General features: G+C 45.7%; 1 protein-coding gene across 2 annotated transcripts in view; it reads right to left on the minus strand.

Moving 5' to 3' along the window:
- Nucleotides 1–12,606: 12,606 nt before the first annotated feature.
- The window catches only part of Mgat4a (alpha-1,3-mannosyl-glycoprotein 4-beta-N-acetylglucosaminyltransferase a), a 179,284-nt gene continuing 164,841 nt past the window's right edge, over nucleotides 12,607–27,049 (minus strand). For both annotated transcript variants that reach the window (XM_077703518.1, XM_077703519.1), the window contains 2 exons: nucleotides 20,369–20,618; nucleotides 12,607–14,914 (listed from right to left, as the gene is read on the minus strand). In XM_077703518.1, coding sequence (XP_077559644.1) covers nucleotides 14,849–14,914; nucleotides 20,369–20,618 — 316 coding nt within the window. In that variant the 3' untranslated portion in view covers nucleotides 12,607–14,848. The remainder of the gene's footprint in view (nucleotides 14,915–20,368; nucleotides 20,619–27,049) is intronic.

The raw sequence follows: 27,049 nt of genomic DNA on the forward strand, positions 1-27,049 counted from the left end.
ATGCTTCTGTACACACTTGCGCATTGCGGCTCATACTGAGCGTGATGGGACAAGGATGCCGCAGCCAGTTCTTAACTTTCAAGCTCCCTCTCGGTCGTTCCAGGAGGGTTCTGAATGGGGCTGGAAGCCGTTTCAAATGCCAAGGTCATCTGTCTCCATTCTTTGTAAAACAAATGTGCAATGCTTCACCTTTATTCGACTTGACCTAACAAAACAGCTATCCTAAGAACAGTACAAGTAGGATTAGACAGAGAACACAATGGAGAGACAACAGAAGAAAATTTGGGGCCGAAGAACAGATTCTTTATTATGCATGCCAGCAGGCGTGTTCGACAAACCTGGCTGTCCAGATGCACCCCTACTGATACCATCTACTCGCTAGTGAGAAGCTTCAACTGTTTTTCAACTGGCTTGAACAAGGATCAACTGGTCCCAATTGGGAGGCAACTGAGTAGTTCGTTTGGAACACATATGTGTTCCAAACGAAAGAACTTCCAAACGAACGAACGAAGTTGCTGAAGATCGAGAAGATATCTTCTCGATCTTCAGCAACTGCGAAAATGGCTACGGTGCTTGGCCGAAGTGGCATAAGGGTAGAGTCGAGGGTTCTCACACTAATGGCCTAGGTTCAAGCCCCAGAGGTTATCACTTTTTTCGCAAAGGCCATCAGTTGTTTTTACTGCAGCATATGTTCCCTTAGGTCAATTCTATGCATTCTTTTTGAAAATAAGGATGGTTTGGTATCCTTTAGGTCAGTTTAGCTTACCGACACATTTAGTCCTGCGATTCTTCTAGTACGACGCAAAAAAGAGGCACACATTACGTGTCTAGGAGGCCAGGTTTATCAAAAATGCAGACAGGAGTGGTTGTAAGTCTATGGGAAAGGCTTCCACTCTGCACTGGGCATCAACAGGCTGATTACGATGGCAATGACTATGACTATGGTGGCAGCTATTGTGAAAGGGACAAGAAGGCAGCGCTGAGGTTCAGTCTAGACTAAAGTGACCATATTTCTCAGACCCGAAAGCAGGACAGGGTGTGGAAAGAAGGGGGGGGGGGGGTAAGAAAGAATATAGTGCATAGCTTAAATTACAAATTGCACTTTGTATACACCTGCACCATGCAGCCTACGTGGTCCTCACGGTTTTTTCCTGGCAGTAAGTGATACTTCTTGCTTGATTGGATTGCCCGCAACAGTTCATTTTTGCTGATGAGTCTTTAGTACCACTTGCACGGCATGTGCAGATTCACTTTCATTGCTTTGAGTGTGGTCAAATTCAGGTACGTCTTCTTGGCAGTCCTCATCTTATCCATCAAGGAAAACACCCTTTCCACCGGTGTGTTTGTGCCTGGCAAGCACATGGCGTACTCGACGATTGTCTTGATATTGTTGCAAGGCTCAAAGTTAAAATACGTCCACCCACCGTTCCTCAAATGTAAAAGAGTGTGCTGAACGCCTTGTTGGTACACTGCAACTTCAAGAAAAGAGCTCGGGCATTAGGAATAAAGAATAAACACAAAATAGGCGCTGTGTCGTGTGTTCTTTGCTTAGTCCCATTGTCTGCGCTGTTTTCTTGAAGTTCCTGAAACAGCATTTTTTTGGCTCTTCCCTTTCTCTAGATGTTCATTCCTGACACAGGCTTGATACCTGTCTTCATAGTTTCGGCCGCAGGCAGGACAAAACACCGTCTCATAAACAGGCTGCCGGGACAGCAGGACCACAGCCACAAAACCGGGACATGTCTCGCCTAAATTAGGACGTCTGGTCTAGTCACATAAATCTACACAGTAGACTTATGTGTGTATGTGATTCTTTCTTTTTTTTCTCTTTGTTTTTTATTCGTATTTTTGTCATGCGGCATATGAAGAAGGTGTGAAGATGGGAAGAGTTAAGAAGGAAGAAGGAAGAAAGAAGAGAGCCTATAAGAATAAGATGTTAAAGGCCAAAGAACTCAAATTTTTGTTTGTCCAAATTTGATCCAAATGAGTAGTCTATGCTCTTAAAATCACCATGGCGAAATCCTTAGCTTCGGTATCACAGAGCACGCCAGGTACCTTCGTTTAAAGCACCCCCGAGCAGACGACGTATGCACCTGGCGGAGAGTCGCCGAAACCAGTTTCGAGCGGCCTGTGACGGAGGTTGGGGAACCCAACGTTGGGGGAACCTGTCCCGTGAAGCTCGCGCTTCTCCGGCGACTTGCATGGCGCTGCGCCGGCTGCAGGGATGCGTTCGGCCGGGATTTCTCTGCTACACCAGCGCGCTGTACCGCCGTCATCATCACATATTTAAAACTAACCGCATAGGTAGCAATATCCGCCATTTTTTTTTTCAAAAAAGAGATTAGAAGCCTTCAAACTATTCACGCGCTTGCGAACGTCTCGGAGCTAGCAAAACTTTTTTGGCAGCGTCTGGAACCCCGCTCGGGGCACGAGATTTAGCCCCCTCGCAGCGGCTCCTGCCCCGCGTGACGTCATAAATACGTCATAGTGACGTCATATAGCTGCCGCTGCTGGCGGTATGGCGTATCCGAAAGTGCCGAAAGCCCTGAATGCCTGAATTTCTTGGGTCGACAACGTAGATGAAGCAGAGTTGATAGAGTTAGAAGCACTATCAGAATGTGCGAGAACGTTGCCGTATGCGGGGACCAAGCCAGCCTTTGCCGATGGTACCTGCCTCTATGCCGATGGTACCTGCGTTAGATCTACGACATCGCGCAGCCGAGTGGCCCCGTTTGAACAACCCACATAAGAAGACACCGTCCGAGCGTGATTATGTGAGCCTGCTGCGGCATGTCCGCGCGGCGGCATCTGCTATCAACAGTTTGCACCACGGCAAGTTCAGAATGCTTAAATGGGTGGCCTGAAATCGCGGTGTGTTTTCAAAATGACAGCAGCGCGGAACAGTGCTCAGGACGTAGGCTAGACGCGGCCACTGATATTTTACTGGTCGCATGTGCGCATTACAAGTGCAAACCACGGATAGCTAGAAAAGGTAATCATTGGTGTTCCCACACATGTACCGCGTACAACCCAGCACAGTAGTTTCCCCTTTAAGGAGATTAGCAAAAAAAGACCCGATTTTCGAGTGGATTGAATTGTGGCTTAAAATTGTTTACCCGAAATACGTTTTGTGCGCGGAAAAGTCTGGTGATCATGAGCTTCTTGCATCATAAATGCATGGTATTCAGCGCTTGAAAAGATTTTTCAGAAGAAATTATTGTAGCTGTAGTGGTGAGCCATTTCACTACAGTAAAATGTGGCAGAAATACATCTGCGATACAAAGGATGTGAAAGAGTGAGAACATTGGCAGTCTCGTATCCCGTGGCCCAGATTGTGGCTGGGTAGTTTCCATCATGCATTCAGCTCCTCACATTGGCACACACATGATGCTATGACAAATTAGGAACTGGGTCCTCCAAAAGGTACACTAGCTAGGCGCTTCATGCCATAGCTGCTGCATTGGCATAACCTTCACGTCTCTGTATATGTGGCTATGTTGGCCAGATTTTACTGATTCCCCTCATGCAAAGGGACTTAATTCAGGACACCCAGCCGATAGGGTCAGAGAAGAAGCTGTACAGACGGTAACAGGAAGGGTATAACACTTGGCCGACCATCATGTCTCCAGCATATGAAAACCCATGGGTTCTACGCAGGCACAATAGTCAACGTCAAAGAGAATCTGAAGATGTGCCTGGGACGTGAAAGCCTCAGCGGGTGGTTTGTGTCCATGGGTATGAGCAGCGAGCACACTGCAAATGTAATTGATAGGCAAAGGTCAAGGCTGCGAGTTTAACCAAAAGAAATGGTGAAAAACATCCCAATTTCAAACTGCATTGATGTAATATGGGCACGAGTGACGTCATATGGACGTGCACTGTAAATGCAGTTATCTGTGTGTTAACTGTACGTTAGCACTCAAGTGATACAATCAAACGGAATGGAGGCCCCACTGAAATTGCCCAGTTATGCTTTTTTTGCGGTGGGTTAGGTTGGTGGCTGTAAATTGCACAAACAAGATTCTGTGATGTCATAGAGAAATAGCTGGAAAGTGTGTATGGAACTTCCACTGCTCTACACATTTTCTGTACTATCTTATTTGTTTGAAGTTTACAATAAAATTGATGTCATTTGTTTTTTGGGCAAAGAAGTCTTTTTAATGAACGAACCTTGTATTTTTTCTTCGTAGCCTCTGTAACAGCCTGCCTACTGTGCCCCTAAACAGTGGTCGCTAAACAAATGCCCACTTGCCAGCCAGCTTCAGGGGCTTGTAACGATTTACTAGGATTTTTAATGGCCAACATAAATTCCAAGGAATCCACGGTGGTACACTCTTTTTTGACTTGGTCAGTGACTGCCTTACTGTTTCTTCAAACAATGCCTGACCAGACGAACTTTCGTCGAACCCTTGACTACTCCAGGGCAGTGCAAGTCTCAAAAGAAGTTTGACAGCAGGACTGGACACTAACACAACCAACAGGCTTCATAGGTGGAAACCAGAAGCCCACCCACACAATGCCATGCAATAAACCCATGCAGTGAGTCTCTTGATTTTTATGCGAGGCATTCAATGAGTGGGTTGACTAGTGAGGTTAGCAGGCCAGTTTGGGCACAAAATACTCACTTTTGTGATTTCAGACAGCTCTCAAAGGCCTATCTAGATGTCTTTGTTTTTTTTCGCAAAAAAAAAAGTGCAAGCTCACAGTTGGGGATCTTGAAAACATTGTTTAGCCTCTCCAGCAATTGTGCGAGCCTGAGGTAATCCTGCCTATAGGTGATCCTCATGTTTGCTAGCTCCCACAGCAAGCAAATGAATGCAGTGACTGAAAAAGATGGTGGCCAAAGGGAGAAAAGGTGGTGGTTCCTGAACAAACAGCCCTTGATCATCAAAACAGCAGAAAAGACCGCTGATGACTCTGAGTCCTCGGCTGGGGTGTCAAAATACCTTCTGGCCTACGTGTACAGTGCATTCACAAACTTTTCTTTAAAAATCTTGCGATTACACACACTCCCTCCATGGAAGGGGTTTGTTTCCGGCAAGGTGGTTGAGTTGAAATTTGCGATTAGTAACAACATCAACTCGCCATTCGTCCCTTTCATTTAGCATGCTTCCGAGCTTCACTTCAAAAACCATACTTTTTCTAATTTACGTATAAATGGATTGATTATGGAATATTCTCTTATTTACCTCTGCTCAAATAAAACTGTGTTATACCTTAAACGCTGCTGTGTCCATGCAGGCGTAACATTCTTCAATGGTGTTGTGTGGGGTACATTAAGCTCAATACTAATTAACTTAAAACCAGGGCAAGTGGTTTCCCCTATTGTTTCAGGGTATCCAAACTATTTATAAATTTTTGTAAGCATTCTAACTGTCTACCAATACTTTGGGGGTAACTCAACTCAGCTCACCCTTTTTTCCCATGTCTTTATTATTGTTGTGCTCTAGAAACACATTCCCACCTGGAACATGCCTGCTGAATTTAGGGCCCAAACCATTATTTTGCTATTTCACACGATTGCAGCTGTATGAAACATTGCTTCTGTTTAGTTTTAGCCTATGATTTCCAACAGGTCACTTAACTACTGTCAAAACCATATTAGAACATTAATTGCTATTTATAACAAACAGTATTCTAACATTTTACATAAAACATTTGGTTGTTACCTCACTTGACGTTTTTGTTACACAGCCAGCCTGGTTCATATTTATCTAGGTGTGAAGGACATGTACACAACAAATGCCTTACTGCAATACATTTACATGCCCGTCTTACAGCAAATCAGCAGTGACAGAAGCCACACGTTTTGGCTTTCCAGCAGAGCTTTGGTGTCAACAAAAAAGGAGTCTTTCTTGGCTTCTCTGCAGAGCTTTGCACTCAAGCAAAAAGATCACTTGGTTGTTTGGCTTTCCTGCAGGACTGCAGTGTAGTGCTAGAAGGCGTCACTTGCTTATTTGGCATTTTTTCTGTGTATTGTGCCAAGAAACCCTTGCGTTTTGTTTGGAAAAGGAACTTCACACCACAGACTGTGCAGAGAAAGTAGAGCTACTCACTGACTTTTTTCACAGCCAGGGAATTTTGATAGAATCACTTGTCATTGACAAACACCATGTTTGCTTTCTGTCTGAAGGTGTGAATCTGGGCGAGTTGGTTTATATTTTGGGGAAAAATACAGCGACAATAACAGTACTGGAGTACAAGGAAAGGTGCTGTGATGAACAGTGTCCATGTGTTCGCAGCTTTTTTGTCCAGTTCCTTTCCTGTGTTTTTTCATGAAGACTTGCTACAGTGCCTGATCAAGCCTATTTTTGTCTAACAAAAATGTCAACAGCAAAGCACTTATCAATGCTCACATGCTGCCCATTGACACCAAAGCAGAAGTACGTTCACTGGAGTCATTTTATTGTTGAAGCCTTCCAGGATACATACAGCTTTCAGCTGTACTGCAATATTCACAAACACCAATAAAGACATTCACGTCCACATAGGTGTCCTCGGCTCCAGTTCCTGCACAAGGTATTAAGTACTCACGGGAGAGGATAATGTCAAGCTGTACAAGAACCATTCCCTCGCAGATGTGCTCCATAACCTGTTTTTTAGGCTTGTTAGCTTAAAAAATAGTTTCAGTGCCCTGTTTTTCTTTAAGCTAATTACCACCACCAGAGAATGTGCTTTCTAGCAGTTGGGCTCTGCTGGGTATGCATCGTTGCAAACAAAATATGGGACGCTGCATTATGGCCCTTACGACTAAGTATAGTCACTTAAGCAATTAGCCGAAACAGTTTTTTACACAGCACAGAGTTAAAAAGCAAAATAACATGAAATATCTCTTTGCAATTAGAAACTTTTACTGTTCACCCCCCTCCCCCAAACACAGAGCAGACAATTACCAGCTGTGAACACAAGTATTAACGTCGAGTTGAATTCCACAGGGTGCTCCAGATGGGTACATTGATGTCACAGTCAATCAGAATTCGTGAATCCTCCGTAAGCCTGCGAGAGAAGCTCTCACCATTACTGGCCATCCAACTGAGTGGGCATGAAAGTATTGTTGTTGGTTATGTTGACTTCCAAGCCAAACACGAGTAAACAAAAAACTAGCGTACCAAAATACATAAACAGAACAGATGCAGGATGAAGTTTTGTTGACTAACCGGGTTGAAGAAGGTAGAAGGCAGTGGGGCAAAGATTAGGGAACTAAAATCCATGCGGTAATTGTGAAGGAAGTTATGAGACGCTGCCAGACGATCAGCTGGTGAGGAGGGAGGGCTATCCTATCTATCCCTTGCTACCTCTTTACTATAATTGAGCAGATAGCAACCTTTCATTAAACTTGCTAGCTGGCAGTTCCACATACCCTATGTAGAAAATTTTAAGGTAGACAAAACGTTGCTTCCTGTGCATTCAATAATGGCTGCCTACAGATTGCTTAGAATTCGCAGCTCATTTGAAGTCTTGCATATCATGAAAGCACAATAGTATTATTCGAAGCAACAAATTCGAAAAACATAGATGAACAACAAGAGCCACTTGTTTACCTTGAGCACACCAAACTTGAAAGCACTATTTAACACAAGTGTAGCTTGGCACAAACGGCGATCTTATCGGCTTGACTTCTCCCGAACTTGCACATTTGGAGCTTGAGCCTCCTTGCACAGGAAGCCAGCCAGTGAGCGGCTGGTTTCAGCGATAGCTAAGTACCTATGTTGCCCATGGACGGGCGGCTGCTGGGCTCTCCCATTCACCAGGCCACCCACTAAAGTGGAGCTGCGCTCCCTGCATGCAGCGTGCACGGATCGTTTCGCGGGGTAGTAACGTTTCTTGCAGTGCCCCGCGAGAAAAATTGCAGAACAGGCTACATGCGAGGACGGATTGCGTTCGACGATGCCCTGCGCTACCTGACGATACTTGATTCGTGCACACTGACGCCGCTGACACTGCGTCGCTCGCGTTATCACGTCATCAAAGTCAGCTACCTCGTTAGCCACGGCGCAAAGCGCTGGAAAACTGATCCGCACGTAATACGTTTCACGCCAGAATCAAAATACAAGGCTCGGAATGCAAGTAGCGATCGGAACAAGTAGACAACGAATGCAGGAGCATAAAGCCGATGGCACGCGAACTGCAAGACAATATGAAGCTAGCAACATATTTAACAGCAACAAAAGGAGCACGGAAAAAAGCGGGGCGAAGCAGCTTGCCAAAATAGGATGCGTTAGGCTTACCAAGACTAGCAGCAGCAAGTTCACGAGAAATACTCAATAAATAACTGCAAACAATCCTCCCAACAAGAAAAAAGCGCCGCGAGGCAGCCGCTGTGCTAGGCGATAAGGATGTAACCAATGTAACGTTGCGCAGGCTTGCGGTTGGAGCCAAGGCCGGAATCCCGCATGGCGCACACACACGCCGTTCCTTCAAATGTGCAAAAAAAAAAAAAAGTGACGCCACAAAAAGTCACGTGACTAGTTTAGTTTGACGTCACTTCTGCGGGGCAGGAGCCACCGCGAGGGGGCTAGATCTCGTACCCCACGTGGGGCACGAGACTTACCCAACTTTTTTTACTTGAAAATATTTTTACTCGAGGAAAAAAATAGCGCGAAACGAGCACTTACCCTACATTTGTCACTTCTGTTGCACCTACCACAGAAAGATATTTTATAAATTCTTGACTACTTGCACTTTCGCGTCCAATATTGGCCATATTTGGGATGGCCCAACGCCACCTCCATCTTTTAGATCTTTCCAAAAGTTTCACGACCTAACTAGAGTTGCTGTACACGCAGGTATAAAAAATTGTGCGTCTTTTGCCTCACTCGCTAAGTGAACCAAAATCAGCCTTCCTCGTAGTAACAAATACATCCGCACAAATATTGGCCGTCGTCTTCGCGAAGTGCGAAAGCTAACGAAACTGCTCCTCTCCTAAACAATAAACTAGATTTTTTGTTAAATTCTCAAGTGAAGTATTTACTAGTGGTAAAGCGGTAGATTATTACTTGAAAGTAAAGTGTTTTCAACAGCACATGCCTCTGGTGAAAGTAGTAAACAGCGTTACATATAGGAAACTGTTTCGTGTTTTAGTGCATCCATGTGCAGCTTTCCCGCTCATGGCAGTCCTTTCAACAGCGATTACTCTGCAATTTTTTAGCGAAATGAAAAATTATTTTGCACATGTAGCTAATATTTTGGGTGAATACTTGCTTTGTACACAGTTTCAAGTCGCGCACGTTGCGCGACTGGGTTCCTGAGCCATGGGAACTATCCCATAAAAATGCATGGGAAGTTAGATTTGACAGCGAATTACACAAAAAAATATTCAGAAACCTGAAATGTTCTTTTAGCGTTTTAATCTTCACGATGACTTCTAGCTTTATGCCAAATATCATTTTCCTAAAGTGGTTTTTCTAGGTTCTCGAGAGGTTGTAATTTTGAGCGAGAAAGCTGGGTATGATTTAGCTGTGGAAGCTGGCTTATAGTTTCAGACCCCTTTTTTAATTCGATTCTCGATGTGCAGCAAGGTGAAAAATACTGGGCCGATATTCACGAAGCTGTTTGTACCTAATGTATTGTATAAATAGTGATTGGTCTCCACCCGCTTGCAGCCCTTCAAACTGAGCGATGTGAGTTACCGAAAGCTACTTTTCGATATCGTAGGAGCAAGTAGCTTTGTAAATCAGGGTCCGCTTTTTTCCTCGCAATGCCAAGAATCGCCACTCCCGCAGTTATTCTGATGGGAAAAAATTACTGTCGGACGGTCTACTTGATCTCGATTGATAGCAACGCGACGCCGGAATTGGGCATAACTCCATTATCATGGGCAAACGTTGGTGGAAGCTCTTCTGTGGAAATAACAGTGCCAAACGCGACGCTACCACGCGCATTTGAAGGCGGCTCTGAGCGGCCGCCGGTGCTAGCGCGGCCGCTTCCGTTCCCTCACGTACGTCACGTCCGGCCGCCGGTAATGGCCGCCTTTTCTATTCAGTTTCGGTTCCGAAAACGCCAATTTCGCGAGCCGTTTGCGTCGCGCGCGTTGACGTTTGAAACGCAGTATTTTGCATTTCGCACCCTTTTTATGTGTACTATTAGGTGACATTATTTTTACGTTGTCGAAAATTTGAGTTCAGTTGGCCTTTAAGAAAGGAAGGGGGAAGGAACCAGGAAAGTATAAGTTAAAAAGGGGTTATGAAAATTAGAGATAATAAGGAAAGCAAAAAGAGCGGTGGAGTGGGAAGGCAGGTCCACAGGAAGGCACGCAGCTCGGTTTCGTGCAGAAAGTTCAGTGGCGACTTGTAATATGTGCTGTCCTGCACCCAGCAGTTGTACTCGAATAGCTTATGCAGCTGGAGACCAGCCTCTCTGAGCACATTGCCCTGCGAGCTGTCTTTATACCAGGGCACATCCATAGCAATGCTTGGCATCCGCCTCAGGTCCAGGTGACAAGTTGTGAGGACCACCTCGGCCGTAAGCTTTCCGAGTGAAACTTCCTCCACCTGAGAAAGGATAGGGGGAAGAGAGCGGAAGATACTCGGTGGGGAGTTAGGACACATGTGACCCGTCTCAGGTGGGAGAGATTTTTGGGCTAATAAACGGGAGTGGGGCTCACAAGGAAGGGGGCTCAGCTGCTGACTGGTCTAGCGTATTCTCACTGAACCCCTGCACCCAATGTACATGTGTCTTAAGCTGTGTTGATTCAGGCCTCCTAAAGTGCCAGTTTACCTCACTTGGCCCAGTTTACCCAGGAGATGTCTGCCTGAAAGCGACACCAGGCAATTCTACAAGGCACAGGGCATGCAGTCAAACTGCTATCCACCTATCAACAACAGTACTGTTTTCACCGTATCTTCCTGTCGCATGCCTTACTACCTTTTTGTCTCAGAGCACTTGGCCAGGGCATGCTTCATCACCACCTACAGCTTCGTAATTATCTCGGTTGTGCAGGGTGGCTACAAGACTCGTAAAGCATCTTAAAGGTTGCTTTTCAACACAATTTTCGCAGCACAACAATTTTAATGGCAGGTGTTATGTAGGGTTTGGTGTCAGAATTTTTCATTTTTCTGATTTCTTTGCACACCAAGACTGCGAAGAACGCAGCTGCCGTGTTTTCTCTCTCTTCTACTTTAATTTTTTTGCCACAGGAGATCATCGTTCGTCAGTTAGCCCCATTACGGTGGCTAGTTATGGTAAACTGGTCGAAGCACACTGCCATGCGAGTGCACCCCGCAAGCAGCACAAATGTCCAACTAATTAAGGCACCAACACATGCTTGTTGTACTCACTGCTGAGAAATCAAGGCGGCAATGTGCGAATCTAAGCTGCAGACAATGTGCCAGTGAACAGGAGAAACTCTTGTGGGCTGTGAGCAACTATGAGCACCCCGACATTACTTTGACTGGGCCCAAGCTTAAACCCGTCAACCTTCACCGATGGGACTGATTGAGGGGTTTAAAGTGCCGACGCAATGCAGGCAATGAGGCCCGCCGTAGTGGAGGGCTCCGTATTAATTTTGACCACCTGGGGATCTCCAATGTGCGCTGAAATCTCGTACACACGGGCATTTTTGCTTTTCGCCCCCATCAGAAAAGCGACCGCCGCGGTCGGGAATGGAACCCGCGTCCTTGTGCTCAGCAGCACAATGCCTTAGCCACTGAGCCACCGCGGCGAATAACTTTCACCGATGGGGAGAAAGCTGATCTGTTGTACCTTTTCCTTTACCTCGCCGGCTGTATTCTTTGTTTGGTGATGACTAAGGGTCTTGTGATTGGTCACCGATGCTGTTCAGGCTGCGTACAGTAGCCAACCATTTTTTTCGGACCCCAAAAACTCGGACTTGCTGGATATTTCGGCTTTCCCGAGGAACCGCCAGTTGTCCCATAGGAGTAATGACTCACGAATTTTTTGGACTGCTCTTTCATTCGGACTATTTTTCATTCCCCTACAGGTCCGAAAAATCGTTTGGCTACTGTTCTACAGTATACTGCCACAAGTTCAATACTGCCTCAGACCATGAGACATGCTGCTGCTGTCCACACAAAGCCGCAAGTTTGAATTAACAACTACCCACATTTTACTCAGTCTTCCCTGCAAAGTTTTTAATGCCATTTTTCCTGCATGAGATTTTGCACTTCAGCCCCAGTATGAAGAGGTGGTCATGGACACCGCTTCTAGACATGACAAATCAATGTGCCAAACCTTTGTAATGCGCTAACCTCAGAACTCCGCCTAAAACTTTTCTTGCAAATATTACCACATAATGAGGTTTTTCTATAGCAGGACACCAAGGCCAGCAGTAGAGGATAAAAATGTTTAAATGCCTCCAAATTTCTGGTTGATTGATTGATTGTAGAGTTTAACACGCCGACGCAACGTAGGCAATGAGGCTCGCCGTAGTGGAGGGCTACGGATTAATTTTGACCACCTGGGGATCTTTATCGTGCGCCGAAATCTCGTACACACGGGCGTTTTTGTTTTCCGCCTCCATCAGAAAAGCGGCCGCCGCGGGTGGGAATCGAACCCGCATTCTTGTGCTCAGCAGCGCAACGCCTTAGCCACTGAGCCACCGCAGCGGGTGCCTCCTATTTTTTACCTGCTACGATCTATACAAGGGTGCAACAGTAAAAAAATACTTTATTGTTTCAAACAAGCACAATTAGTATGTACACTTGTATCATTTCTTAAAACCAAACTGCTAGTGCACCAAACTGAACTGAACATTGGAACCAAAAGGACACACATGCATACACACACACAGAAACAGAGACGTTGGCTATAACAGGCTCAGGTATTTTTGAGTAGTGGCATTTTTGATTAGTGCTAGTACTCTAGTAACACCTGCCATATTTCCAAATGACATGAAACTGGCCCCTTAATGGCATGAATTAAGAGTAGCCCCCTTGACTAACAACTTGGCCCACTTAAGTTTGGAGTGCCAATTCGTCTATGCACTAAAAGTTCCTGGCCTCATGATCTTTAGTATTTAGCTCAGCGAAGTGCGCAGGTATTTTTCTTTTGATATTACACACCCTAACACTGCATTTCACATCGTGGTGCCATTTATAAGTTAGTGCACTGCAGGCATAACAGACCAGAACAAAAGAGCTTACAACGTAAATGTACAAAGTAACAATGTCTAACGCGACAACTTTTAAAAATGCACACAGACACACACACACGTACACACACATGCACATACTTGCAATGCTGGCTGTCTAGGCTACAAGTGAGGACACATATAAGAAATTTGTGCCAATAGCATTTCCTGCGCCCCTGGATATTATAACTGAAACGACAAAAGTTTCAGTAATTTCTGAACATTCGCACCAGGGTGATATGTTTTTCACTACAATCACCCGCGGCAATGGGCGACCACAACCACACATACATAGATAAGTGTAGTCCTAGAAAGGCAGCACAAGTTGCGTTTGAAGTTCCTCAGCAATATACCCTCGCGATGCTAGCTTTGATTACGCAGTTTAGCTATGTGGCTCATCCTATCACGTTCTGCCGGCAACAGATAAAATGTTAGCACTAGGGCGCGTAAAAAATTGGACACCACAGGTAGTTGCACAGGTCAACGCTCAAGTGATGCAATGCAATTTGTTGCGTGAGGCGCTACCACCATGCACAAGTTGAAGCCGAATGACGCCACGACTCAAAACTGAAAGTTGCAACAAAACCCAGCAATGCAAGGCGCTTTCTTCATCTGCTGCCCATAACTGTGTGTACGATGACAACACTATTCCACCTTTGATGCATTTTTTGTTGTAATGGGTGCCACAGGGTTATGTAGTAAGTATAGAGCAGTGTCAGCTGCAACGATTCTGCTTTGAAAACACTTTGGTGATTAGACTTTGTTCAGAAGAAAAAGAAAAACACAAGGCAAAGAAGTATTCCATGCTGCAATCATTACAAGACCACACAGCAACACAACCCTTGCTGACATGTGCACTCTTACAATCACATGCAAAAGTTGTGTAGCTAAAGAACACTTTTTGTAATGAAAGGTTACTGGCCTACAAAGAAACTTGCAGAACGAAAACGAGTTGTAGTCAGATGACCAAAATATAGTGAGCACCAACTTTAATAAGCAAAGTTTAATACTTAATCTTTAATTGCAATTTTGTTACATCACCCCTGTAAAGCTTTGTTACGATGAATAATTATTACATCTAAGGCATAATTATATAGTACAAACGTAAGAAAAACTTCAGAGTGGACAGGACATACTTAACAACACTGCTATGATGAGGCAGGTGAATAGTAGGGTTAACACGTTGTTTAGCATTGCTAATCTTTGCATGGTTATAGCTGTTGCGGGCCCCAGGAGAATTTCCCCGGTGTATCGTAGATAGAACTAGAAAACAGTCTGCTCCTATAAAAATGAAACAGCAAATAGAAAATTGCACATAAACTAAAAGACTTAACAAAGTCAACATTCTCACTGGAAAAATCGTTTATCACAACTTGTGACGAACCACTGTCTTAAGCCTAATAAAGTCCTTGAAACAATTCGAAAACAAAAAAACAAAATCATAAAAGAAGAAGCACAGTCAGTGGAGCTTCGATGACGTTGCACAGGCACTGTTTGCAGTTCCAGCACTTTGAAAAAGAATTATTTGAAAGACACACAGTTCGTCTGGTGGCAAGGCATGTTCAACTGGCACGTCACTCGCAAGAAGCACGGCTAAAGTCGAGGCAATGCACCAAGGAGGCCGTGCAGTGCAAAGCAGCACACAGCTCGGCCACTTTAAGAAGAGCAATTATTGCACTGTCCTCGCGTATAGGATCTTGAATAGAAGTGCGGCCTGTTACGAAGGATCCGTTTTACCCTGTGCCTATCCTCCAGGCCCAATCACCGGCGACTCTTGGCCGCAGTTGTGTTGGTCTGCGGAGTGCCGTTGAGTGGTTTGATCCATATCTGGAAATTTAAAGAGAAAAAAATTGTGGCCAAAAATATTTTGCGGTACTGTCATGGCAATGTAACAGCTGAAAGATTGAATGCCAAAGATTTCAACAAGGTGAAATATCCTGGAGCGAGTTTCCTTCATAATGTGAAACATTTCCTAAAAGGAAGTGATCTAACTAGAAATCTCTTCGTTCGCAGTTTGAGCCTGGCATAAGAGATTTTTATGTTGCCAAGTTAGAGGAAACAAGGAGTATGACCAGTAGTTTCACTAGAAGTGTGACAAGGGGGCCAACGGAGTATGCAATGAGTGTTAGCACAAATTTATTAAGGACTATTACCAGCAGTTGTACAAGCAGTATGACTGAAAATCTTACAAGGAAAGTAGAGTTCAACAAGTAGTGTGGATTAGCAGTGCCTTCAGGAGTGTCAAAAGGAACATATTAAATACAAGTGTGATCACAAGTGCAACGCTGAGTTTAACAAAATGTGCACCAGGGAAGTATCTAATCTTTGATAAGTAAGGCTGGATGCTTGCCAAGGGGTTTACCGAGGATTGCGACAAGACCGTCAAAGAGGAGTACCACGAGGATTTTGCCGAGGAATATGAGTAGGGGTCTAGTGCAAGAGTATGGTGCCGATGGATTCAAAGCGCACAACTCGCAGTGTGATGATGACAGTGACAATGAATGCAAGATTGAGAGCAGCGAGTACAGCTCAAAATGGAGGGCCTTGAAGGGACACTGAAGTGAGTTGTAAAAATCAAATTGAAGTCCGGAATGGGAAGCCCATGCCTTAAATTTTTTTCCATCAGATTGCCACACATTTTCGACAAGAATGCAGTTTAAAAAGCTGCGTGGCTGGACTATTGTTTAGACCGCAGCATTATCGGCACTGCGCCCCAAAGCACTGCCTTTATAATAACCACGTCCTCAATGGGAACTACGACATTATTGGCCGCGCATGACATCTGTGTGCTTTCGTAGACAGTAACAGCAGTGGCCGCAGAAGAGTCAAGTGCAACAATGCAAGCCCCTGCAAGGTCGTATAAAGCAGTACGCAACAGGCAGTCTGCCTTGTACTGTCTCAACAGTTCAGTTCTAAAATTTGGCCCTGGGTTTCCAAGTAGCAAAGCAGAAATGTGACTCTTCAATACGAGTAGATGGGATGGACAGTTTGGGTTACGACTTCACCATTAATAAAGACCAGGATTTGAAAGGCGAACTGCAGCAAAAATTTCAACCTGATTGATTGATTATGAGGATTAACATGCCAGTGCTCCACAGGCAATGAGGCGCGTCGTAGTGGAGGGCTTCGGATAAATTTTGACCTCCTGGAGATATTTAACGTGTGCTAAAAATCTCGAACACACAGGCGTTTTCGCTTTTTGCCTCCATCAGAAAAGCGCCGGCTGCCACAGGGAATTGAATCTGCGTCACTGGGCTCAGCAGCACAATGCCTTAGCCACTGAGCCGCCGCGGTGGGCAAAAAATTTTCAACCACTTTAACGTACCACTTCCACACAATCGGACTAAAAAGGAGGGAACCTTGTACAATATATGACATCTGAAATATGCACAATCAAGCTGCAAGTGACCAGCAAAAACAGGCAATTTTGAAACCCATAATGAGAAAACGGCGGTATGAACAGCGTGAGCAATCTTGACTGGCTGGCCAGTCCAGTGAGGCGTGCACGTAATCTTAGCACGTGCACTGTTGAAATTGGAGATGCACGCCAAGCGGTTTGATGATTGATTGATTGATTGTAGGGTTTAATGCGCTGACGCAACGCAGACGATGAGGCGCGCCGTAGTGGAGGGCTCTGGATTAATTTTGACTACCTGGGGATCTTTAACAAGCGAAATCTTGAACACAAGGGCGTTTTTGCTTTTTGCCTTCATCAGAAAAGTGGCTGCCGTGGCCGGGAATCGAACCCGCGTCCTCGTGCTCAGCAGCAAAACGCCGCATGCCAAGCGGTGCTCTGGCTGGGATACGTCCTTTCCGCTACATAGCTGGTTGCGCGCTGCACCTGTCCCCTTAGCATCACCTGCTGTGGGGCTATTTCAAACACTCAAAAGATTAGCTAGGTACTTCACAGGGCTACGAGCCATGCACTAAGTAGTTTGGCGGTAACTACACAGGTATATTTGGCCACGGCAAAATTTCGATGCAGTTGGCCTTTAAGATGGCTGATGTTCAGCGCACTGCAGCTATAAATGGGCATCTTTTAAAAGGATTATTTCAGGAAAAGGGCTCGCTTGATTGTGATCAATTTTTGCACGAAGGTCACAGTTTGTGGTCTGTTTTTTTTTTTTTTTAAAGAACAGGCACTCATGTTGCCCCAGTTTCCTCATTCTAAGAAAAACCTGTTTTCTTCTATGGCTGCAGGCTAACCCTTTTTGGGTTCTTAACATGTATCTGCATAGGGTGATTGATTGATTCATTCAGGCCTTTATTGAAGGAAAGGGGAGGCATGGAGGCCCTGCATGGGGAATGGGAAGAGAAGAGATGGGGAAGTAGCAAAGGTCTTTGTTAAACAATGAATGTCTCTTTGAGCTCACTCTTACGTCTATGAATGGTCACCCCCGGACTACACTAACCTCGCAAGGCCACTCTGCATACTATAATTGCCTACGGCTTTAAGAAAATCGATGTCATGATTTGGAGGATCCGTGTCTGGAGGGACACGATGAAACAAGTCCTGTTGTTACAGCGCTAAATGACGATAGGTTTTGTTGGTTGTAAGGACAACCAACAAAACCTATCGACGATAGGTTTTGTTGGCTGTAAGGACAACGGATGGTACCATTTCTCGCAATAGAGGGTGTGTTATGCGCACTGTTGGCGTTGCTTTTGTTTATGAACACCTCGGCAACCCTGGGTATTTGAAGGCTCCGCAGAAGGTAGGGTCATCTTGGGTACAATGCTACGAGCAATCAGTTCCAGGCGTGAGTTCCTACAAGGCACGACGGTAGAAGAGGAGGGAGGTATTGAAGTGTTTCCCTGGCAGTGTCATGTGCTGGGCCGAATTCTCTAAAACTAGAGGCCGTCGTTTTGAAATGACATGGGAGTGCCATGCAAATGCATGTGTTCTTGGGGGGGGTGCACCACTTTGAGGTGTGGAAGAGGGACGGGAATCCCCGCGAAATGCCCTCGCACAAGGGCGCAAAGCGACACGCAGAACGACGGGGGGAAGCATGTGTCGAGGAAGGCCAGTTATTGTGCAGCGAACTGTCCAATTCATAATGTCAAGATGTTTCAGGTGGGTGGCAGTGAGATCCTACACCGGAGCCCCATAACATATTCAACCCCGTGACACTGCCCTTGCCAGTGTATGTGTTGCCATTTGAGTTGCACCCCCATACTTATTCGACATACGTGACCCTAAGTGTAGCATCAGCTTCCAGCTTGATTTCAGCTGATTTATCCATTGTTTGGTACTGTTGCTGCTGGCTAGTGGCAATCCCAGAAGCCTGATCCGACCGGCTTCAGATGGAATAGGAGTGTCCAATGTATACCACCTGATGAAACTGCCGAGGTATTCTCTTGCTACAATGAACAATCAGAAATTCTGTTTCATCTGGCACTAAGGCGAGCCCAAGAGAAGGCAAAGTGTCCGTAAGGCTGTGGACAGCTGCTTGGAGTTCGATGATCATGGATTTGACACGTCAAAGTCTTGTGCTTTGGCCCAAATTGTTATATTGTTGGCATAGATTGCAAACCTAGCCACCTAGTCCTTCTCTAGCAATCGCACTAGGTACTCTCGTCGAGGCTAAATTGAACAATGATGGTCCAAAGGTAGACCCGTGAAGGCCGGTGCCGATGCTGCAAGTTGAACTGGTCGTTGGCATAGGAAGCTCCGAATTGAATTTCGAGCATGCTGGGTGGGGTAAGCCTGGGCCAACTCTTCTAGTATTGCTTGATGATTAACGTTATCAAATGCCTTTCACATATCAACCGCAAGTACGCAATTGGGGAGGGTACCGGCTCCTTTACGGTAGGTAACACGTCTGAGTAGCCATAGGGCATCATGTGTTCCAAGATGAGGTCTAAAGCCAGTTTGTGGGGGATGGAACCACAGTTGGACATATTCTAAGTGCTGCTGCATTGAAATGCAAATCATGTGCTCCAGAAGCTTGCACAGCGTGGGCGTCAAAAAAACGGGTCTTAAATTTGCAAGTTTGAATAAGTCTTTACTGGGCTTTGGTATGAGAGTGACTAAAGTGGGTTTAACAACTAGAGAGACCTTTCCTCGTTCCCGTTGTGAATTTGCTAGTTCTAAACGATGCTCCTGTGCTGCTTCGTCTAAGCTGCGCAGATGCTGCCAGTGATTCCATCGTGCCCTGTAGTTGACTTATACCGGCTCTGACAAAGGGCAGCCTGCAATTCTCCCAATGTAAACAGGGCGTCCAGCTCCTGGAAAACACTGGCCTATGAGATACATGGCAGGGGGGGTGGGGGCGTAAGGGGTGCAAAAAGAAAGAACGTCTTTATGATGTCTTCCTCTACCTGATCCGGTGAAGCTCTGAGAATAAGGGTATCGAACAGTCGGTTCGTGCGTTTGCCTTTTCTTGCCAAATTGCGATAAATTCCCTATAAGTTGGCTAGGACACGCGCTCCTGGTAAATATTTTTTTGCTAATTTGTCTCCCATAACAAAAAAAAGGTTTTTATTTGATTTTAAAATAAAAAACCAGGAAACCTGTGCTGCCCATGTTGCATTTAAACTATGCAGACCATAAATTGAGCCCTTTCAGCAAAATTTAAATGCAAACGATTCAGTGGTTTACAAGTTGCAAAACCCTGTAAAAATGCCTCTGCAAGCTCCCATTTCAGGACCCACTGTGCTAAATAAATGCCTGCCTCAGACAGCAAGAACTGTTTTATTTTATTAGAGTATAAGATGGCATTCTTTCAGCAAGACCACTAAGTGATAATAAAAAGTATGTCACTAAAGAGAATGGTGTACAACCAAAGCATACTTCTGGTGCTAACTTGCAAAGCACCGTTAAAGAAAACCTTGCTCAGCTTGGAAATCAGTGGAAAGGAAAACTGATGCCGCATGAATAGGAATAACTAGCTGTCATCATGGATTAAAGAACAAAGCTGCGAAAACATCCCAGTCATGCCAGAGATGTGATGCTGAAGATGCACCAACAAGGGGTGGCTAGCAAGGCACAGGATTACAAGTAGGGATAGTCCGAGAGGTTGGTGGACACATGAGGCGAGAAAGTTTGAAGCAAAAGAACGAATCGGGACGACACAGGATAGAATGCGTAGTTGAAGTCCATACGAGAAGTCCTGGAGAGGTGGATCTGCTGGATGATGATGATGATGTGGGGGATGAGGACGAGGAGGAGGAGGAGGTCGAGGAGGAAAAATACAAGGAACAAGATGAACAAGAAAACGACGAAGAGGGCAGAATACGTTGGCACCCCCCCTTTTAAAAAAAAGAAAGAACTGCACTCACCTCGCTAAGAATGGCCCAGTGTGTCGAGTCGTACTGTATATTCAGCCTCAGGGTGTGCACGTGGCCCATATCGGGTGGCAGCCTCCCCTCGGCCACTCCCGTGCTGTCCTTGAAGCGGCCGACCACGTAGAACCCATCCGCAGTACGAGGAAGCGGCCAGAGCACCGGCTCGTAGTCGAGCCGTACCTCGACGGTGGTGTTGTAGAACTTGTCGTCGGGGTGCTCCAGGTTCCCGCTACGAAACAGAAACCTGCAGGGAGGGAAGAGGACCGTGGGAGTGATTAGCACACTGGGGCACAGGCACGGGTCATGCCCATGCACACAGTGTAGGGGCACGGCACCATACGAACACCCCGCTTCTCAGGGTTGCCTTTCAACGTCACACACACGTAAATTTGACGTTTCATGACAGCAGCTCAAGAAAGGTGCACTGAAACACGGCAGGTGTTTTGGAAGGTGACTGCTCTAAAAGTGTGAATACTTCAACATACAAACGCAGCTCAGGTTGAGGGCCAGAGTAGCACAAATCTTTCACGTTAAAGAGACGCTGATGGAAACTAGCAAGTTTGGTTCAGACTAAAGTTCAACTGCCCTGTAGCCCTCTCAGCTTTTATCCAGAAGCAAAAGACGCTTCAATTGTGGAGAAATTACCAACTGAAAAACGCACTTTTCTCTCATTTCCCTCACTTCATTTCACAACGTTTCGCATTATGCAAACAGCGACAGGAAGCGAATGAAGCAGCAGTGTGGTCTAGCAGAAAAACTAAAACCTACCATATGAAGCATCTTGAACGCAGCTATCACAGCCGCTACGTTAAACGTGCAATAACCATCGCAACCGCCAGCAGCGCCGCAGCTTGGCAGATTGCGAATGTTAGCATGGCTTGAATTACACCTGTAGGTATATTTACAGCTGTTTACGACTTATGAAAGTTAATGCGTAAAGAAAGATTTTGCGTGTTTCTTTGAGAGCCTGTAGGTGCGCTTCTTGTGTTGTTCGTCACGTGACTCTTGTCCCATTCGATCAGTCGCTGTTTACGTTATCTCTGCTATGTGATTAATAGCTTCACTTTTTTATTATTTACACGATTGTTTTTAAAGGAACTGCCCCCGAGACTGGTATATTCATTTTCTGGGGACACCAATCTATCTATCTAGACCGACTTCAGTTTTGTTTTCAGTGTCCCTTTAGTGGAGGCACCCATGAAGAGACAATTAGCACTGTTCATGTAAAAATTGTCACGTGTGATGTACAAAGGCAACGCCTCCTTTCAAAAAAGTGGTGTTTATATTAGGTTGTGCCTAGTGCAAATCTTCAGCGACCTATTTCGAGCTGTGAGAAACAGGGTTTTTGCACACACTCTGCAAGGCACAGTGTGGAACGAAACGATTTCCTGATTCTTTGCTATGCCAGAAAATGTAGGCCCCAAAATTTCGCTTCCAAACTGAACAGGAACCTCTGCCGCCACTGCCTCGAACCACTCAAGGTCCTTCACGAGGCTCCGGAAAACAGCTATATATATTCTTGGACCCTATACTGGTGTTTTCTAGGAACCACATCTGCTGAAAACATGAACCTAAAGCAAACAAAACACTGCTGTCACAGGTATTGCACAGTCTAAACTCACGATAAGCGCTATCACCAGCTGCTGCTTGGCTAACGCTTTAAAGGAATCCTGCTCTCATCCCAAGAATTCTAGCTTTAATAAGCAAGTGGAGCGCACATTGACAGCAAGGTACCCTTCCCTTTTGATAGTGCCCATTTCAAAGTTGGAAAAGCATCTGATGAAGACACGACTCGAAAGCAAGCCCATCGAGAATGGTAAGAGACAGGTTACTCGTGGTACCAAACATCCATAAACTCTCTTACTAACAAAAAAGATGTGACACCACGGAAACGTTTATTTTCTGTTCCCAACTAGTTTCACTGTGCAAACGTGCCATTGGAAACACAAAAGAACAACCTTCTTGCTCAAATAAGAGCAAAACTCCCTCTGTCGTGCGCAATAGGGGTGTATGTACTCTATACCATTGATCTGCAATGAACAGTACATTGGCCACGTAGCTGTAAGCTTGAATGATAGGCCCCAAGAGCATCACAACGATGTGCACAAAGCAGTGAATGGGCACCTGCAGGTTTACTGCTGTGACTGAGTTCATATGCACTAACATCTCGAATAGGCACAAGAAGAAGATGATACGGGAGAATACGGGAGCACCAGTGATAGCCACACTACAAGAGAAGAGCATCAACTTCCTTGGTCTTTGCAAAAAAAGAATGAAGCTTTCGTGTAAATCATCATCTCTTTTATAAGGCACCACAGTTGTATCTCCCCAATTCCCCAATATGTTGGTTTTCCTTAGTGCTTTTTCCTGGTCATTTTTTGGGCATACAGTTGAACCTCGATGTAACAAGTCGGTAAAACTCGTAATTTACGTCGTTACATTGAAATTCGCCGTTAAAATGAAGTGCTAACCCCGTGACGCAGTTCCTGCAAACGAAAATGTGACGCGCATACACGGCTTGCGCACTGTTTCTGTTTGTCGGAGCTTAATCGTCTATGTGGGCTTCAGCGTGAACCGCATGGGGCATTTTTTGCACGCAAGAACGCGCCTCGCGTGCCACAGGCAGGCGCGCTGATGCAGCTGCGGAGACCACCCGCGCGATGCAGGTAGCTCCAGCAAGCGCTTCTAACCGCTCGTTGGAACGCAACACGAGGGGCAAACGAAGTTGTTCATGTGGGAAAAAAGCTGATAATGTGGGCGAAAAGTGCACTGCAAAACGGTATACGCGCCACTTAGGAAAGCGCCCATCAAAAGAACTGGGCTGCGGGAGGTACAAAATGTACGCTTGCGAAGAAGCACCACCACGAAGTTGCAAAAAGTAGCTCCTTTTTCACACGGGATAAAAATCTACCCCTTTCAATAATGAACAGCCTAGATGACCTTATAATCGCTCAGTTGTGAACAGGTAAGAAGAAAAACACCAACACAAATGTATCATGTCACCACTTACGCATCACCGTAAAAAACAGCGAGATAACAATGCTGACTGTATGCGTCACGTCATCGCCGGCCTCGCGCCAACCTGCGTTTCATCGTTTGAGGCATAAAATTTCGGTCACTACTTCCGATTGGAAATAACTTGCTTGCTTTCTGGAAGTCACGTGATGCAAGTAAGGTGTTTATTTTTCAGTAAAACAATAATATATACCAAGAAAACTTGTACAACATCAAAGTTGTCACAAAAATTACATTTCCAATGGAAGACTGTGAAGCACCTAACTCAAGCCTATTTCGTGAACAAGCGAGATATCACGTGACTGCGGTGATCATCCATTGCCCAACGCGATGTCGTCTGCTTAACTCTGTTTTCATTGGTACATACCTCTCTCGCGAGCAACGCTAACCAATGAGCGTCAGTTGCGTTACCCATGGATATTCTGGCATATATTTCCACGTGATAAGTGGCAAGTACAAGTCATCACCTTACCCTTTTTGCACTTCTACTCTGCCCAGACGATAAAAATTTCTGAGTGCGCAACCGAAAAATGTATCGCCTTTTATCTGCACAAAGATGCGTTTCTTTATCTTGTGACGCGAATTTCTTTGAGAGGTTCTTCTCTACAACACGTGTTTGCGTCTCTTTCTTCCCCAAGGACGAGGGATCGATCCCAGTCATGGTGGCTGGTTTTCTGATGGAGGCAAAAAACGAAAACTGCCGCGTGTCAAGATTTCAGCGCACGTTAAAGATCCCTCAGAGGTCTAAATTAATCCGTAGTCATCCACTACGGCGCGCCTCTTAGTCCAGGTGTAGCAAACCCCAAAATCAATCAATCAAACCCCTTTCTTCGCTTTCGTTTCTCTGCCTAACGGCGCGAATTATGTCTTTACGTATTCAATTTTACGTTTCCAGTTAACAATTTTGTGAATTTCGGGAAGTGGGCGCATCAGCGCCTCGAAGCTTTCGATTCCTGGCCAGTTCCTTTCGTGATATGGGCCACAGGAACATCAAAAACAACATTTGTTCCACAGAGTTTGAGTAGCCCGTTCTCTAGCGGAGCGAGACAGAGAGGATGAACGTCTTCATGAGCAATAAACTAGCAGAGTGGCGTCGTCATTTCAAGACCCCCTTGAACCGGAGAAGTAAACTAGAGAACTGTAGGCCGTGTGGCCTTAGGGGTGCACAGTTAAGTGACTAATGAAGCAGTGCAGGAAGATCTAGGCTGGGCATCATTTGAAGTTCGAGAAGCTAAGAGTAAAATACGTTTTGAGGGGAGTTTGAGAGCAATGGATCAACGTAGGTGGACAGCTAAAGTTTTTAGGGACATGTACATGAAAAGCATGGACTAAAACGCGAACGATGAAATATGAGAAGTGGAGAATCAACGACCACCAAGGTAACAAAAATAAGCAAGGTAGACTGAAACAAAAAGAGCACATCGGGAAACTCGTTTTCCAATGCCTCGTGCTAGAAAGTTTTATCTCCATGAGCAAAAACACATACTAAAATCCCCGGACAACTCCACTAACATGAAACCTGGGGAGGGGCAAAGCATGCAGTGTATAAATGTATTCTTGGAGCCTTGCAGTTTTTGCCAACGGAGATGAAACCGTTGGTGGGTAGAGGTTTACAGCTTTGCTATGCGCCTCGAGCTTCGCGATCGCTGCGCCGCCTGCCGCCGCTGCTCCGCGGCGTTGACGGGATTTGCGCTGCGTGACTGATAGGGGTTCGTGCAGTGTTTTGGTTCTATTTCGCTTCTTTTCGCCTTTCCGCGCCCTAAAAAAAACTTGTTATGGTGACGACTATAGGCAAAGAGTACGTTTAGGTCACTTAAAAAGCAGCTGCGTCTTCGTAGAGTACGCGATCGCCTGCAAGAGCTACCCGGGGACGCGGTTCTGCGCGCTTCGTCGCCGCTCTTCCGGGCGTCGGCGACGGCCGCAACATATCACCCATGTCACCTCCAAAACATCAGGCACAAATGAATTCTACTGACGCCTCGTTTAGACCTGATACTGGCACAATGAGAGGTTGGCTTCATTTTGCAGCGTGGACAACGAATGCGGCTTCTTTCGCATATATACGCCGCAGAAAAATATGTTTCGGGGATGTGATTACCCAATCCCGGACAATAACTTATGCCTTTTATAAGAATATAAAACATGCGAAAATGTAAAGTATATTCCAAGCCTGTGCGTCGTTAAATTTGTGCCCACACACATCATATAGCAAGAACCAAGGAAATGAAACCACAGAAAAATAAATGCTGTGCCAATGCGGAATTTAGAATCATAATAGCTCTAAAGGAAATGAAAAAAAAAAACAGCGCAGCTTCTGGCATGCTAAAGACGTTCGTCTAAACTTAAGCCAGGTAGGTTTCACTAGACCAACTATACGCGAAATGCACTGCTATTTCTCGAGAAATCGGTGGGGGGGGGCGGGGAGGGGGGACGCCGTGTACAAATGCGGAGCGGAATCAAGCAATGAACGTTTTAGTAATCCCAAACATAAATCTCGCGTTCACTTTCCTTTTGTTTTTCTACTTCAACGAAGAGCTGATCGTACGGCGGACGCATTTTTGGAAGTATACAGGGTAGGCTGTACAACAAGCGATGAAAGGTGTCGTTGGAAGAGTGTGGTATGTGATAAGGCCCTCTTATTTCAGTTTCTGGTTTATTCTGCAGGCTCCCTGTGTCATATGACGATATTTCGAAGAAGCATTTAGTCGCGGACGCGGATTATATTGTAAGCCCGTCTCCGCGCTGCTCTGCGGTCTGCGGGCGCGCACCTCACGACAAGACGACTCTGTCGTGTGCTGATCCCCGAGTATAATTATGCATTGTCCATCGTACTTTTGTTGAATATTCCCGAAATTAACACAGACTGGCTTGTAAATGGTGGTGATCAATATCTGACGTATAATATTGGCAAACATAACTGCAGGGTGTGTTGTCAGGTATGAGTGCTCCGTTGATTATGTCAGCGCACAAAACCGATTTAAATCGTAGTGTATAGCCGTAGCATGAACATCTGAGGAACCGGTGGTTACGGAGACACGGCTAGTAAATTCAGGTCAGTGTAACTACAATCGGCTCCATCATACGCCGGTTCAGCGACGCTGGCCTGTGACACACACCTGGCGCTTATACATACCGAAAATACCACACTAAGATCGCGTCGGAAACATTTACACTCTTGTAAACACACCCCATTTGCGAACAGAGTGACTGCTCCACACAAACATGAATTTCAAACGCCCACAAACGGTAAATCTCAGTCGTGAACTTGCCGCAAAAGCAGCGGCGGCACTGGGGAGCGGGGTGCGGACTCCCGCGCCTGCTTTCGAAACGGGCCGCTAGGGGGATTTCAGTGGCGCCCCTACAGGCCGCGCTCGAGGCGTATAAAAGTCTGGTCTCTTTGTAGCACGAAGCATTCTAGCACGAGGCGTAAACGAGTGTCCCGGAGTTTTTTTTAATATGCGTTGCATTCTAGTGCGAGGTGTAAATGAGTGTCCCGGTGTTTTAGTACCATGACTACATGAGACGCTGACAGCCCGAGCCCCTAATACCCTCCGCGATGATAAGCTTAATCATCTCTGGTGGGGCCAGCCAGTATCCGCAAGTGCTTGGAAGCTCCTGCCATACGGTGCGTGCCTCCCCACTGGCGAAAGTCATCGGACC

This window comes from Haemaphysalis longicornis, unplaced genomic scaffold (genome assembly GCF_048455015.1).
Source record: "Haemaphysalis longicornis isolate Haplotype H1 unplaced genomic scaffold, Haemaphysalis longicornis Haplotype H1 scaffold_3, whole genome shotgun sequence".
Classification (NCBI taxonomy): domain Eukaryota; kingdom Metazoa; phylum Arthropoda; class Arachnida; order Ixodida; family Ixodidae; genus Haemaphysalis; species Haemaphysalis longicornis.